At 36.9% G+C, this 17,299-nt stretch overlaps 2 protein-coding genes across 2 annotated transcripts; both read right to left on the bottom strand.

Moving 5' to 3' along the window:
• Positions 1 to 293: 293 nt before the first annotated feature.
• On the bottom strand, positions 294 to 860 carry LOC147517860 (uncharacterized). The gene has a single exon (XM_086593733.1). The coding sequence runs from the start codon at positions 858 to 860 to the stop codon at positions 294 to 296; it is 567 nt and encodes a 188-aa protein (XP_086449859.1).
• An 11,959-nt stretch (positions 861 to 12,819) lies between these two features.
• On the bottom strand, positions 12,820 to 13,638 carry LOC147517861 (uncharacterized). The gene has a single exon (XM_086593734.1). It carries the CDS (start codon positions 13,636 to 13,638, stop codon positions 12,820 to 12,822), a length of 819 nt encoding a protein of 272 aa, XP_086449860.1.
• Positions 13,639 to 17,299: the final 3,661 nt, after the last annotated feature.

Raw genomic sequence — 17,299 nt, forward strand, 5'->3', positions numbered from 1 at the left:
GGGAAGAAGAAGGTCCGAAGAAGAAAGTGAAGTGAAGTTTTTTTTTTTTTTTTTTTTTTTTTTTTTTTTTTTTTTTAATTAAACCAAACGATATTTACAAATGCCAAGAACATCAGAGAAAACATGCATATGTACAAACAGTGGGGCTTTTTGCCACCATACTGACGAAAAACTGGAAGGAATGACAAGTCTCCTGCAGGTCCAATTGAGAACTCCACAGTTTGTTGTCCTAGCACTCGGAACTTCTTTACTTGAGCAGCAGCATGTGAATCAAGAGTGTCTGCAGAGCCGTTTCATTCTCTATAACTCCAACTGAATTGTACTTCTTCAAAGTTATGTAACAATAACTTAAGCTGAGTAGTGATTCTGGATAATAACCAGTTACACTTAACATTTTCATCTGTCAAAACCTTGAACAACAATTGAGAATCAGTCTCCTTTTCGACCTTCCTATATCCTGTTTTTGTTAAAATTTGAAGTCCATAGAAAAGAGCAAGGAATTCTGCTTCATTGTTGGTTGCATAAAAAATAGGAGTAGCTGCTCCCATTAAAAATTTACATGCCGAATCCCTCAGAATACATCCACACCCCGCATATCCTAGATTTCCAAGCGAAGCACCATCAGTGTTGAGTTTCACAAATCCGTCCTTTGGTGGAAACCATTTAACATAAACCTGAATTTTTTCTCTGTGAATTCTCTGGGACATGACTTCCTGAACTAGTTGAATATGTTTTGAAGCTCTGTTAATGTATCTAACTGGATGAGGGCGTTTACCTTTAAACCTTGTGTCATTTCTTGCAAGCCAAATATTCCACAGAACCCCAACAAAGTAGCAAAACTGCACATCATCATTTTGCATCGTTCTAATATCCTTGATTAAACACGCTAACTATTCCTTAAAGCTGACACCATTTATATTCCTCTGATCAATTATTCCACTCAAATTTGTTCCACACCAAATGGCTTTAGAGAAAGAACATTCAAAGAAGACATGAATTTGAGTTTCTGGAAAACTCTCACACAGGGTGCATTTAGGTTGTACTTGAAAATGATGAGATGCCAATAAATCCGCAGTTGGGACGACACCTTGCAAGCATTGCCATACGAAATTTTTTTGTTTAAACGAGACCTTCATCTTCCAAACATGTTTGTATATATAATTATCCTGAACCATCAGATTTGTGTCAAGAATCAACCTGAATGCAGCCATGTAGATGCATTTTCACGAATATTCTCCAGATTCCGCCCATTTCCAAACCAAAGTATCCTCTTCATTTGGCATAATAGGAATATAAACAATTCTCTCCACATATTCTAAAGGCCAAAATTCATTCAACCTATCCCAATCCCAGTTATTGGTATCCATATCAATGAAATAAAAAATAAGCTGAAAAGGACAGTCAGGTGGTTTCCCATTAAGTACCTGTAAATCCTCAGAATGTGGAATCCATTTGTCTTCCCATGCACTAATAGAAGTACCATTCCCCAGCTTCTAAACCGCTCCAGCATTAATAATCCTTCGTGTTTCACAAATCCTTTTCCACATTACTGAAGAACTAGGTTTAACTTCCACCTTCAAAAAACTGGAGTTGTGAAAGTACCTCTGTTTCATTTGTTGAGCCCATAATAATGTTGGATTAAGTAAATCCCATGCCTTCTTTGCCAGTAAAACATAATTTTGTAATTGAAGTTCCTTTATACCCAGTCCTCCATTATTCTTTGAAGTACATGCTAATCGCCAAGGGAAATAATGAAGCTTCCTTGTTGATGGCATATGTCCCCATAGAAAAGATATCTGATAATATCCATCCTATCCACTATCTGTGCAGGCAAAATAGTACATGACATGGAATAAGTTGGCAATGAAGATAAAACTGCATTAACCAAAGTGAGCCGACCTGCCTTAAATAAACACTTGGCTTTCCACCCTGCAAGCTTTCGTTGAAATCTTTCCAGTATAGGACTGAACTTCTGAACTCTACCCTTCCCAGTTAGAGTAGGTACTCCCAAGTACGCTGGCATGACAGAAGTAGAAGGCATACTGAAACATCTCTGCAGAAAATACACAAACCTCCGATGCAATTTTGGGTGATGGATAATTTGAGACTTGGTTCTATTGATAGTCTGGCCTGACACTCTGCAATACTCCTTTAACAGATTGTTCAATTGATACTGCTCATCAAATCCACACTTACCCAGCACTAAAAGATCATCCGCATACATTAAATGAGACACTAGCTTACAATTTCTCCCCAATTTGCAACCATGAATGAGGCCATCTCTGTTAAGTTTCAAGAAATTCAATGATAAAAGCTCTAAACACAATATGAAAAGATAGGGAGGAAGGGGGTCACCCTGTCTTAACCCTCTCGACGGCTTAAAGAAACCATGTGCAGCACCATTTAGTAGCACAGAGTAAGAAACATTCTGAACACAAAACATTATCTTGTTAATCCAGTCTACAGGGAACTCAAACTTAACAAGCATCAATCTTAAAAAACTCCACTCAATTTTATCATAAACTTTCTGCATATCAATCTTTAGAGCGAATTTTTTTGCTTTCCTATTCCCATGACTTCTGATCTTGTGATAGAACTCATTTGCAAGCAAAACATTGTCATGAATACTTCTTTTAGGTAAAAAGGCAGTTTGAAAAGGACCAATAATTCTCTGAATGATAGGCCTCAATCTGTTGACAATAATCTTCGAGATAATTTTATAAACAATATTAGTCAAACTGATTGGTCGAAAATGCTCTGGGAGTGATGGATTCATGATCTTTGGAATTAAGGCAATGAAGGAATGATTGAGCTGTAGATAGAAAGAACCATAAAGGAAAAAAGACTTGACTGTCTCACAAACTTAATCACCCACCAAATGCCAGAAATGCTGAAAAAAGAAAGCATGATAACCATCCGGTCCTGGAGACTTAAAAGGCTTCATATTCTTAAGAGCAGCCACAATCTCCTCATTCTCAACTCCTCTTAGTAAATTTAATTTTTCCCCCTCAACAAGACATGGCGCTTGAACATTGATAAGTGCTCAAAAAGTGCTATTTAACCCTCGATTATGCCTCTTGTTTAGCCATCTTAGTGGACTAATAGTGTTTGTAAGTTATGTTTTATGATTCTATAGGTCCAAGAGAGTTTTGTGGAATATTAGAGAAAAAGGGGTAAAATGGAGCAATTCGGGGCATTAAGGATCACATGGGAAGCCCATGGACAATCATGGAGAAGGCCAAGGAATTGGAGCTATTAAAGATGCAACTTGGACCTATTTTAAAGCCTATTTGGAAGCCCAAGGCCAAAGGATTCGTTGCTTGGACCAAAGCCCGCAAAGAAGGATAGAAGGATAGAGCAGAAGAGACAAAATCGGGCTGCAGGGCCTTTATGGATCGATGGATCGAGGCGCATTGATCGAGTCTGAGACGCATAAATAGTGCATCCAGATGCATGGATCGACATTGTAGCCAATTTCTTCTCAGTTTTGGAGATGAAGTTGAACTCTGAAAGAAGTCTATTTGTATTAGGAAACAAATGACGGTTTGGAATGCTTCTAGAGCTCATTATAACCTTTATAAATAGAGGACCTAAGTGCCTCATGTAATTTGCCAATTCACTTATATTTTTGTCTCTAGAACTTGAGACAGAGAAAGATTAATAATAAAATATCGGTTCTAACTAGCTGAGTCTTAATAAATTAGTTTTTCTAGTCTTATGTTCTTCGACTCTTCTTCTTGTCGTTCTTCGTGTTCTTCCTTCTTTATGGAAGGCTAATATTCTCCTTCAAGGGAGGAGATGAAGCCAGTGCTTAAGGTTTAATGGTTCATGGTGTTCTTCAATCAGGTTAGTTATTTATGTTTTTAGTTATTAGTTTCATTGCCAGGGGATGGAAGTATAGAATAGGGTTTATGTTTTGCAATATTAATATCATGCTAGTGTTCTTTACTTTTCTTCTAGTTGTATAATTCTTTAGAGTTAGGAAAGTATTCTTTGTGTTGCCTTAGAAAGGGTAGCTCAGGGAGTGGATGCCTAGGGGAAGTATTCTTTGTGTTTGCCTTAAGTGGTGATTCATTGAATGGCCGCCTTATTAGGAAGTACTCCTTGATGTTGCTCTTGGTAATACATTGAATGGCTGCCCGAGCTTACATAAAAGGAAAGAAGATATTAATATCATAAACATAGGAACAACCTTAAGTAGAGTTAATTGTTAACGATGTTTCGTCCAAGAGGGCATCGACACTCGCTCGATTGCCTAATTGTAGTCTACTTGTAAGAACAACCATGAAGTAGAAGGTCATAGATTAAAAGTATTGGTGGATTCTATTCTTTTGAATTCCCTCTCTTATAAATTCTCAATAGTTTAGTTAATTTAGTTTAGTTTAGCATTAGAATCTAAAATCTCTACAATCATAGTTTTTAATCCCTTAAACCCCCTTTCCAGTCCTGTCCTTCACATAACATACACTTAAAAGTGGAACGATACCCTACTCATCCTTTACTTATTAAGGGATAATTAGGTTTTGATACACTTCTGTTTTGTTCAACGACCATACACCATCTACATACACAAAAAGAGGCTTGTCAAATGGCGCCGCTACCGTTTTAAGTTGTTTATGTTTAACGTTTTCTTTCAAGATTAGAATTTTGGATCTTGAGGTAATTTTAGCCGCATCATCCATTCTTTTAAGAAAGAAAAAAGCTTGAAGGACATCTCGAAGACAAGATCTACCATTCAGGTTAGTCGAATCTTCATTCTATTTATTTTTCTTAGTATAGTTGCATCGTAGTTTAGTTTTATTGCTTTCTTAGTATAGTTGCATCATAGTTTAGTTTTATTCCTTTCTAGTATAATTGCATTTAGGACCTTTTCAACAATTAAAGTTATAAGCCAACACAGTGAAACATCAAACTCTAGTGTTTCTTGTCTGAATCTTGACAAACGAACTATCGTCTGTGGGCAGTGGTAGTTAAGCAATCCAAGTGATTCACCATAACCCTAGAAGAGACAGCTTTAGACAACAGGCAAGATACTAGATGCAAAGCCCAACCCAGTTGAAGGAAAGTAGTTTTACATTTTAGTATAACTTCGAATAATTGCATATTATTCAAGCATAGTAGGATAGTTTTTCGTTATTTTCGCATAACATTTTCTAGTGTATGCCCCATCGTCCATATCATCGTCTAGTAAGAACACAACAGTGGACAAGGTTTAACAACTGACTCACAAGAATACTAGACGAGATTAATACAATGGCCGCACGCAATGATGGAGGTGTTTTGGACACCAATAATCCCCGGGTTATCCCACCCACGCAAAGTTAAATGAAGAGGAAGAAACCGAGTGATTTCTATTCACCAATCATTGGAGACCCACCAAGTAGTATTGTTTTTCCAGAGATAGAAGCTAACCAGTTTGAACTTAGAGCATCAGTAATCTCTATGCTTCTAAAGTTCAATGATTCGCATAAATGTTGACTTTATGTTCACATGAACAAATTTCTATCGATCCTCGGAACTTTCAAGAACCGAGAATATCGGGGAGAGACTATCAAGTTAATTCTTTTCCACTCTCACTTGAAGGTAAAGCATCCGAATGGTTAAGCGCGACGGCCGATCAATTCAATCAAGCTGGGGAGAAGTTGAGAACAAAGTTTATGAACAAGTTCTACCCACCCCAGAAGACAGATGCCATGCAGCAAGCTATCATCAATTTCAAAGGGAAGGTGACTGAAGAATATCATCAAAGCTGGGAGAAATTCAATAATCTGCTAGTCTCATGTCCACATCATGGTTATGATAAGAGCACACTAGCTCATTTTTTCTTTCGAGGACTTTCTACTATGAACAAGCAGATGATACAGTCAATGCATCAAGGTAAGTTTACATCATTGGATGGAGAGGAAGCCTACATCTTTCTTGAGAATTTAGCTGAAGATACTCAACAATGGAGTACTAGCAATGAGGACGTAGCTAGAGTGGAGGGGATGCAGAAGCAATTTGACAACTAAATTCAAGAAGACCTAAATCAAGCGATGATATCAATTATGGCAAGCCTATCAACAGGACTTGAAACTCTGAACAAGAAGTTTGATCAGTTCGCCATGAATCCTCCAAAACCAAACAATTTCCAAGCTAAACCTCAGCCAACCAAGCCTTGTTATGCCATTTGTGAGCTATGTTCTGATGAAGGCCACACTCATCAAGAGTGTTCAGATTATATCGGATACTAATGCAGAGGCATGTAGTATCAACTCTTTAGGAAGAAATAACCAGTTCAATCAAGGACAGAATTATTGGAAGCCACAAAATACAAATCAGAGGAATTTTCCTACATGATTCCAAAATCAGTCAAATAAGTTCCAGAATAACCAAGATCGGTTCCAAAACCGCCCAAAGAACCATACGTAAAACCAACGGTCATACGGAACCAACAATACCAAGCCAACACAAACAGAGAGTTAGTACGGATCTTATGAGTGGATATATTGCCCTACGCCTCGGTCGAGCAAAGTAGTTATCCCACATCCGGAAGAAGCTATCACCACCATCGCCAACGAAATGAAACGGACAAATCAAAGAACCCGAAGTTGGAGAGTAATTTTAGTGTCATTCAAGGCTAGATAGGGCAAATTGCTGCCGCCTTGACAGAAAGATCGAAAGGAGCATTACCAAGCCAGCCAGAGCCAAATCCGAAAGGAAGAGGTGTCCTGCAGGTAGATAACCTGGAGATTACTCATGAACAAGTTAAAGTTGTCACCACTCTAAGGTCAGGCAAGAAAGTTGATAACAAGATTGTCTATGAACCAAGAAAAGATTCTACAGAGCCTGAGGTAACTTATGTTCCCACCATCCCACCAAGCTCTAACATTCTAGATATATCTAGTGTTGTGCCACCCACTGAAGTAACTGTTGAGAGAGAAGCTGAAGGAACTACTGTGGAAGTAAGTAAGAAGAAGTCATCACGAGTGACTCCACCTGTCACTCCACTATTTGTTACCAAGCCAACCGAAGCCGAAAGAAGAGAACCGATATTGAAGAATCCGCCAGCACCGTTTCCTTTGAAACTAGTGAATACTAGAAAGGATGACTAGTACAAGGAGATTTGTGATGTATTTCAGAATTTGCATATTAATATCCCATTTTTGATTGCCATCAAGCAAGTTCCTTCGTATGCCAAGTTCGTGAAAGATCTAGTGAAGAAGAAGACCAACATTCCGAAAGAAGCTTTTATCGCTCAAAGATGTTCATCGTACTCTGAGAATCAAGCGGTTGGAAACCGAAAGATCCCGGAAGTCCAACCGCTATGCAGAATTGGAGATTCTTTGGAGGAGCAAGCTTTATTAGATTTGGGTGCTAGTGTGAATATTCTACCATATTTCGTCTACGAGAAGTTTGGCTTGAAGGATCTAAAACCGACTGATGTTACTTTACAGTGTGTAGATAGATCAGTAAAGATACCTAAAGGAATCATTGAAGACGTCATAGTCAAGATCGAAGATTTCTATTATCCGGTTGATTTCATAGTACTAGACACAGAACCTATATTTGGTAGGCGGATACCAATCATTTCTAGGAGACCATTCCATTCTTGGCCACTGCAAATGCACTCATAAACTGTCGAAACGGTAATATGACGTTATCCTTTGGTAATATGAGAGTCGAGACCAATGTTTTCCATATGTTATAGCAACCACAAGAGGTGTATGCTGTGAACGAGGTATGCATGATTGAAGCGTTAGCACAGGATTATCTGACTCATTCATATCCTGCTGACGAGTTATTGAAAGCTCAGATAAACTCAGACTATGAGGAACTTAGTGTCGAGGAAATCAATGCAATTTTGGATTCATCACCTATCATGGATGATAGCAAGTTCAGAGAAAAGTTTGAATCGCATATGCCTGATGGACCATCTAAAGAGCTAAAGAAGGAGCCGTCTAAGCTAGAATTGAAGCCTTTGCCGTCTACACTCAAGTATGTTTTCTTGGGAGATTTGGGAACCTACCCAGTAGTCATTGCATCGATTTGGTGAGGGAGCGAGGAATCAAGTTAGTAGCACTTTTAAAGGAACACAAGTCAGCTATAGGTTGGACAATTGACGATATCAAGGGGATCAGGCCTATGATAGTTCATCATACGATTCATTTGGAAGAGGATTCCAAGACTTCTAAGCAAGAGGTCGTCAAACTCCTTGACGCCGACATATTATCTACCCTATTTCTGATAGTTAATGGGTTAGTCCAGTTCAAGTTGTGCCGAAGAAGTCCGAAACCACAGTAATCGAGAACGAGAACAATGAGTTGATTCCAACCAGGATTCAGACTGGATGGAGAGTTTGCATCGATTACAAGAAGTTGAATAGCGCATCGAGGAAAGATCATTTTCCATTGCCTTTCATCAAGCAGATGTTAGAAAGATTAGCTGGACAAGCTTACTACTGCTTTCTTGATGGTTACTCAGGATATTTTCAGATCCATATTCACCCTGAGGACCAAGAAAAGACCACATTCACATGTCCTTTTGAGGATTGTCTGCACCATCTCTCCTTAGTCCTTAAACGCTGTTGCGATACCAATTTAGTTCTGAACTGGGAAAAGTGTCACTTCATGGTAAAGGAAGGGATAGTGTTGGGTCACCAAGTTTTAAAGGAAGGAATTCTAGTAGATCAAGAGAAAATGTCTACAGGAAGTAAGCTAGGCTGCTGTAAGAATTGCCATTCTGAAACTTGTCCGGGTTCTGACCATTAAGAGAAAATTGTTGGTACAAGGTATACTTTTGTCAATCACATGCTGAGAGAGATCAAAAGAATTCCTACAAAGTGGAACCTAGTGGGTGGGAATACTAGTATTGAGGATCTGACTATAAAGGACTCAAAAGTCTTGAGGATCTGACTTTAAAAGACTTACATTACGTCTTGGGGATCTGACGTAAAAAAACCTAAAAATTTGTTTCTTGAATTAATTCTGATATTCGGCATAAATGGTAATATCCTACCTTTTTCACATCCATTTCATTTACTTCTTTATACATTGAGGTCAATGCATGCGTAAGTAGGGGGAGGGTGTACTTGAGAAATGAATTTCGAAAATTAGTTTTCAAAAACAAAAATATTTTTGTTTCTATATCAGTAGCATGAGAAAAATGAATTTTAATGATGAGTCTGGGATATAGATTCTATACTGCTTAGTGTTGAGTTTGATAGATAGTTAATATTATTGATTTCATTATCGCTTAGACTATTTATTATGCTCGGACATAGTTCTTGTTGATAGAATTCTTTATCAAGGCACCACCATAATACTTGGTCAGTTTTGTGTACTTTTGCTAAAAGAAAGATTTAAACCCCTAGTAAACTGGAAGTATAATTTTTTTGACTTAGCCCGTGAGACTTGAGCTTTATACCCATTCTTTGGAGAGTTCTTATGAAAAATCTGAGTCTTAGTGACTCAACATCTTTCAGTTTTTTATGTCGTTGTAATATAGTCTCATTATTTGTTGATTTGGTTAATCACGAAGTGACATCAACTGGGGAGATGGCCATTAGGTCTTGTAGTCTATTCGAAACAGAGTATCATACTGATAAGTCAAGTAGTGAACCCATTCAGCCTTTATCCCACCTAGTAAGACCATCATGTTAAACCCTTTTGAGCCTTAAAATAAGCCATTTTCTTTCATAAAACCCTTTACTCGTCACCCAACTATAGACAAGGAGTATAGCCAAAATCTTTATCAGCCATACCCATATGTTTTTGAGAATACGAGGGGCACAAAGAGAAAGAAATAGCACAAAAGGAAGATTACAAGGAAATACAAGAGAGATACAATGAAGACCATCATTCTGTTCTAAGTGAAAAAAGCTAGTGGAAAATAAGCATATCCAGTACTAATCAAGGATATACCACTGAGTTTTTTTTTTTTTTTAAAAAAAAAGTTGAACAAAATGGATGGAAAAGCTAAGACAAAGGAAGAACTTTCTCTACAATATAGAATTTAAAGAAATCTTCCAAAGAATGAAGGAAAACCCTTAGTGTTTTCAGAAACAACCTTAGAATCATTTTTACCTTTTCTTCATAAACCAATACCCAAGCCAAGTTACAACCCATGACTTATCACTACAGTATGGTACAAAGTCTAGAATAGGTGAGAGGATGCTAAAGTGAATTGAAAGACCCGACATTTCATATGTGATTGACATTCTTTCTATGAGACTACTGTCATCTAGAAGTCTGTTTTTCAAGGTAGTATGTGGGATGTTCGTATGCATTATTCTTTTCCCCACATACATGAGGTAAAACAGTAGACCATCTTCTGAGAGATTCTTTTCTGAGAGTATGACCGGTAAGGATTGAAAGTCGAGATTATCTACTTATGGTAAACTAGGGATTCCGTTTCTTGGATAGGAGAGTATAGGAGATTGACTAAGTACACACATAAGCCTTGATTAATAATTTTGTCAATTTTTACTATCTCCCATCATAATTTATGAGTCTTTGCAGCAATGTAGTTAGCAATGGAGGAAGCACTAAGTGGGTAAGGAATTTCTCTCTCTGAAAAATACTATCATTCTTGAACATGCTATTGATTGATTTTGTGGGTATATCACCTGAAAACCCTCACGAGACTATAACTCGTCCTTTTCGGGGAACTTAAAGGTTTAAAGCCTTGTTGCATATGGTAAATGCAATCGCGATGCCTACGAAAATGAGTTAGGATTTTATTTTTGTTATTAGGATGTGATTTTGATCACTTATCTATTTTTTTTATCTTATTTGCTAAGAGACTAGCAAAAGGTTAGTTGGGAGTTGTGATAAGTGCTAATAAAGTGCTATTTAACCCTCGATTATGTCTCTTGTTTAGCCATCTTAGTGGAATAATAATGTTTGTAAGTTATGTTTTATGATTCTACAGGTCAAAGAGAGAAGTTTGTGGAATATTAGAGAAAAATGGGTAAAACGGAGCAATTCGGAGCATTAAGGATCACATGGGAAGCCCGTGGACAATCATGGAGAAGGCCAAGGAATTGGAGCTATTAAAGATGCAACTTGGACCTATTTTAAAGCCTATTTGGAAGCCCAAGGCCAAAGGATTCATTGCTTGGACCAAAGCCCACAAAGAAGGATAGAAGGATAGAGCAAAAGAGACAAAATCGGCTAACGCATCTAGGACGCATGGATCGAGCATCCAGACGCATTGATCGAGTCTGAGACGCATGAATAGTGCATCCAGACTTATGGATCAACACTGTAGCCAATTTCTTCTTAGTTTTGGAGACGAAGTTGAACTCTGAAAGAAGTCTATTTGTATTAGGAAACAAATGACGGTTTGGAATGCTTCTAGAGCTCATTGTAACCTCTATAAATAAAGGACCTAAGTGCCTTATGTAATTTGCCAATTCACTTATATTCTTGTCTCCTTAACTTGAGGGCAGAGAGATTAATAATAAAAGATCGGTTTTAACTAGGTGAAGTCTTAATAAATTAGTCTTTCTAGTCTTATGTTCATTGACTCTTCTTCTTCTGGATTCTTCGTGTTCTTTTCTTCTTTATGGAAGGCTAATCTTCTCCTTCAAGGGAGGAGATGAAGCCGATCTTAAGGTTTAATTATTCTTCTGGTTCATAGTGTTCTTCAATCAGGTTAGTTCTTTATGTTTTTAGTTATTAGTTTCATTGCCCACACCAGGGGATGGAAGTATAGAATAGGGTTTATGTTTTGCAATATTAATATTATGCTAGTGTTCTTTACTTTTCTTCTAGTAGAATAATTCTTTAGAGTTAGGGAAGTATTCTTTGTGTTTCCTTAGAAGGGGTAGCTCAGGGAGTGGCTACCTAGGGGAAGTATTCTTTGTGTTTGCCTTAAGTAGTGATTCATTGAATGGCTGCCCTATTAGGAAGTACTCCTTGATGTTGCTCTTGGTAATACATTGAATGGCTGCCCGAGCTTACATAAAAGGAAAGAAGATATTAATAGCATAAATATAGGAACAACTTTAAGTAGAGTTAATTGTTAACAATGTTTCGTCCAAGAGGGCATCGGCACTCGCTCGATTGCCTAATTGTAGTCTACTTGTAAGAACAACCATAAAGCAGAAGGTCATAGATTAAAAGTATTGGTGGATTCTAATCTCTTAAATTCCCTTTCTTATAAAATCTCAATAGTTTAGTTAATTTAGTTTAGTTTAGCATAAGAATCTAAAATCTCTACAGTCATAATTTTTAATCCCTTAAACTCCCTTTCCAGTCCTGTCCTTCACATAACATACACTTAAAAGTGGAACGATACCCTACTCATCATTTATTTATTGAGGGATAATTAGGTTTTGATACGCTTCTGTTTTGTTCAACGACTATACACCATCTACATACACAAAAAGAGGCTTGTCAAACATTGAAAATCTGTGACATATATAAGATCAGGTTCCAAAGTAGACAGTGTCCTCAAAAAGTTCCATGAGCCTATCATCAATCTGTCTCCTTTCAGTTAAAATACCACCATTTCGATCCCTATTTGAGTGTATATAATTTGTTTCCCTTCTACAGTTAACCATATTATGGAAGAAGCGAGTATTTTGCTCTCCAAATTGGAACCAATCTAAACAAGTTGTCTGCTCCCAATGATTTGCTTGCTGCACAAGGATATCATTATGTTCCACTATCAACTCATTTTCTGCCCAAAAATAATTCTTCTGTCTCAGTTGCATTCTCTATTAACCTTTGAATCTCACTTAATTGTTGTTTGACAACCCCCAACTTCTGCTCAACCTCACCAAACACATGTTTATTCCACCATCGTAGATTTTTTTGGCAGTTGTGAAGCTTCTTACATAAAAAGAAAGACGGAGAACCATGCATCTTGTATTTGCTCCTGGCATCCTCCATGTTGTGCCCACATTATTTCAAACCTAAAAGGCCGTCGGACATTCACCCTGTCTTGTATCAATTTTAAAATCAAGAATTTATGATCAGAACTTATGGCCAACTCATGCAAAACTCTACAATCTGTGAACCTTGAACGCCAAACTTCATTTGCCATCATTCTGTCAATTCTTTCCCATATTTTGTTGTGACCATTCTGTCTATTAGTCCAGGTGTAAATGCTACCAACAAATCCCAAATCCAACAACTCACAATCATCAATCATTTCTAAGAAAGGTCTGACTTTGGAATAATTGAATTGTCTGCCACCACACTTTTCTTCTTGACATGTTATTTCATTAAAATCACCCATGAGCAACCATGATTCATCATTTGCCGGTTGAAACATAGCAAGGACAGGCCACTGCAATCTCCGAATGAAAGACTTTGAGTTGCCATATACACACGACAAAAAGAAACTTTCACTTACTCCATTAACTTTTACAGAAAGTTTACAGTGAATGAACCAGGACTTAGACATAATAACTTTGACAACTACACTCCGTTCCCAAAATATCCACAAGCCACCAGACAACCCTTGGATCAGTACTACAAAAGACTCAAAATCTCCTAACCTTCTAATTAAGTTGACTCCTTTATTTACATAACACATAGTCTCCATAACAAGCATAAATATAGGCCTAACATCCTTGATTTTCTTTTTCAGCTCCTCCATCATCGAAGGTCGGCCACTCCCTCGACTATTCCAGGATAAAAGACTCATGGCTTCCTTGGGGTCTGCTTACGGCCAAAACCCTTAACTGACTGAATTTTTTTCCCTTTTTCAATAGAAGTCTTCAGCACAATGTTAGAATGAACAACATCCACATCTTGGTCATCATGGACAGGAGTTTTTCATCGAGCCTCTCTATCGTCAGCAAAAAAACTTTCTACCATGTCATTGAACATTTCCTTGTCTTTTTTCTGCAACTCTGTGCCTGCTACCCCTTGCGAGATTTCCTGTCTTTTGAAAGAATAAACCCCCTCTTGGACAGTATGATCTTGTAACTGAGACAAATCAAAGTGGAGGTTCTTAGGATCACTAGAAATCTGCGCGAATCCTGGAGGGCATTCAACTTCAATCAAGGGATGAAAACTCTGGAAAGACATTTGAGTAGAAAACCCTATTTGTCCAGGGTTATGTGCTTCCACATTTAGAGGCAAATGATCTTGTGCAGATAGCCATGCATGTTCATTACTTGGACTAGTAGGACAATTCACCTGAGGTGATGATATATCAACGATCATGGGTCCTTTTGTTGGTTCAACATATGTCTTCATTAACTTTGAATTCACAGAAGAATCACCCCCATTTGTAATCAGAGGAAGAAGTGGTTGGTTAAGATCAATACCAAACAAGAGAGAAAACTCAAATACATATCTTTCTCCAATGGGTTTTGGAATAACCCGAGTTTTGGAAGAGTAAAACTGAAACAGTTGTCCTCCTGGTGACATTCTAACATCATTCCCTTGACATTCATCTGTTACATTGCAAGCTGCGAAATGATGCCCTATAAAACCACACTTAAAGCAGAAAACTGGCAGATACTCAAACACAAAAGAAATCCAGTCAACCCCATTAATTGATTCCGGTAGAAGGAAGCCTGGAGGTATTGGCTCATGAACATCAAGCAACACTTTAACTTGCACACAATTAGGTTGTGTTTCAGTCTTAGGATAAATCTCTAAATATTTGAGAAAAGACAGGCCAAAATAACCAGATTCAACAAGGTTGCCTTCAATAATCTCCTTATCCAAATACACATCAGGATAGTGATTTAAATGCATCCACACATAAAATTTTGAGAAGTTCAACTCCTTTGTTTCATAAAATTCCGTCCATGGAATGATTTGAAAAATGTGATGAGCTACAATCCAAGGCTACCCCAGCAGAAGGGCATCCACCTGTTCCTGAGACTCCATCCTAATTTGAAAATTTTCACCTTTGTAATAAACCATATCTTCTATCTTAAAAAGGTACCATGCCTTTTCGAGTGCTGATTTGATTGTGCTCAGATTTAGCCTACCATCCAAAACTCGACCAAACAAAGTCATCTTATTGTAGCCCACATATTTACTCTTCATTTCCTCAGAACTGGTGATCATAGGAGGATCTGTGTAAGGCATTTTCATCTTGGCATCAAAATCCATAGCAAGAAGTTCAATAGAATTTGGGGGTTTGGATGAAGACGGTAAGTTGTTGGTGTTGGAGCTCATATAATGAACTAATTGAAATAACTTCACTTGATGAACTCTAAAGAACCACTGAGCTTCCAGTAAACACTTATATATCCCAAACCTTCCAGCGTTCCAAACACATACAAGTAGTCTCAATTCAGCCACATTATTTGCCCATTCAGACACCTCCATTTGTATATCTATCCATAATTTCATTGTTATAGAAATAACCCGCCAAATGGCTTCATCTTCATACAGATAATCATTACCCATTGATTTCTCAACCAGCACTAAGACTGAAAAGAGTCTAGATTAAGAAAGACATCATAACATGTAATCTTTGTTAAATCTTGTTTAGACAGTATCAATATTTGAGCCTAATCACAGTACCAAGCATGATACCCAGGAAATTTTATCACCACATAATAACCGTATACTACATGGCAAAGATAAGATGGAGTAAGAAAAGAAGGAATATATCTAAAAAGGAATAAACACCCAATAAGAGTTCTGAAGCCACATGCAAAAACTGATTTTTATATGAAGAGAGACCACCAGACTTGATTCCAAGGCCACAACAAGCAAATCTAAAGGAAATTGGCCAGGACAGACACTTTTCTTTTCTAAACTAACACTGTTTACAGTGTAGAATTTTACCAGAAAGAATAGGGCCTAATGAAAAACATGGGTCTGTGAAGAATTTGGGCCTTATTAGGGCATGATCATGGCATAATTGGATTAGGGAATGATTGATTAGGGCATGAGGAGATGATTGGATTAGGGCATGAGGGAATGATAACAAAGAGCACTTCATTTTATTTTTATTTTTTTTCGATAGGAAGATAACAAAGAGCAGTTGAGCAAATGTATTGTAGATTCATGCCAATAAGTTTTTCATATATATTGACACTTCTCTACGTTAGTTCAGTAAAAGAATCGTAGTGGATATCACTCCTACAAGGGATATGATTAAAACTCGTTATTTAATCTGTAAATACCTTTGGAATGTAGTTCAAACTTCAAAGTTCAAATGCGCATTGTTATAACTCTTTTTAAACTATATATATATATATATATATATATATATATATATATATATATATATATATATATATATATATATATAGAGAGAGAGAGAGAGAGAGAGAGAGAGAGAGAGAGAGAGCGAGCTATCTCTCTCCCATTATTAGTTCCAACAATTACTCGAGTTGCAAGATTCCCCATTTTTTTTCCACATGAAGTGCAACTAATAATAGAGTTCAAATTTGTTCACCAGCATATTTGGTGGGTAAAATCTACCAACGCTATACGGAGACTACGTGTATTATTAAAACTCTCATATTTCTTTTTTTTAGAGAAACTAAATAAAGAATATATCCACAAAACCAAAAAGGATGTCAAGATTTTCTCCCCAAAACATGCTACTTCTCTCTCCAATTCTCTCCAACGAGTTTCTTCTTCCTCTATCCTTCCTCATATAAAAAAAATATCCAAAAAAAAATTATAATCTAAATATAACAGAGATTACGCATATTTTGAGGGAAAAATACTTATTAGACCATAGAGACATCATTATATTTAATGAGCATTGTATTCGGAGTTAACAACTTCAAAGTGTCATTATAACAAGACTTCAAAAAAAATTTTAAAAAATACAGAGAAGAAGAAACGTTCATTAAAGTTTTGAAGTGATTGTTATGGCAATAGTACTCTAAAATTTTCAATATGCCACACGGATATAAATTCTTTCTATCTCGTTTCCAAGCCATTCAAGTGTTCAATTAAACCAAATAAAAAAAATAGAAATAAAACTAATTATAACTAATGTAATTTGATAATATAAGAAGAAATCTCCTATTTAATTTTGGTTATAGTATTTTTTAAAATCATACTCAAATAAGATTTACTAAAAAAAATTATATGAAAAAAAAATAAAAGAGTAGAGAAGATAAGAAATAGAGAGAAAGAACGGAAGTTAGAGAGAAGTGGAGAGAGAGAGTCATATTTTGGGGAGAAATTTTTTACAAGAATCATTATTTTCTTTTTTGATTTTTTGAATATATTGTTTTATTTAAAAAAAAAATTAGTTATACACTGACTCCGTATAAGGCGTCCTCTTTGTAGCGAGCCGGTAGATTTCACCAGCCAAATATGCTGGCGAACAAACTCGTCCTCCTAATAGTAGCGCGGGGGTCCCTGACTAACCC

The sequence above is a fragment of the Coptis chinensis genome, chromosome 2 (assembly GCF_015680905.1).
Source record: "Coptis chinensis isolate HL-2020 chromosome 2, ASM1568090v1, whole genome shotgun sequence".
Lineage (NCBI taxonomy): Eukaryota > Viridiplantae > Streptophyta > Magnoliopsida > Ranunculales > Ranunculaceae > Coptis > Coptis chinensis.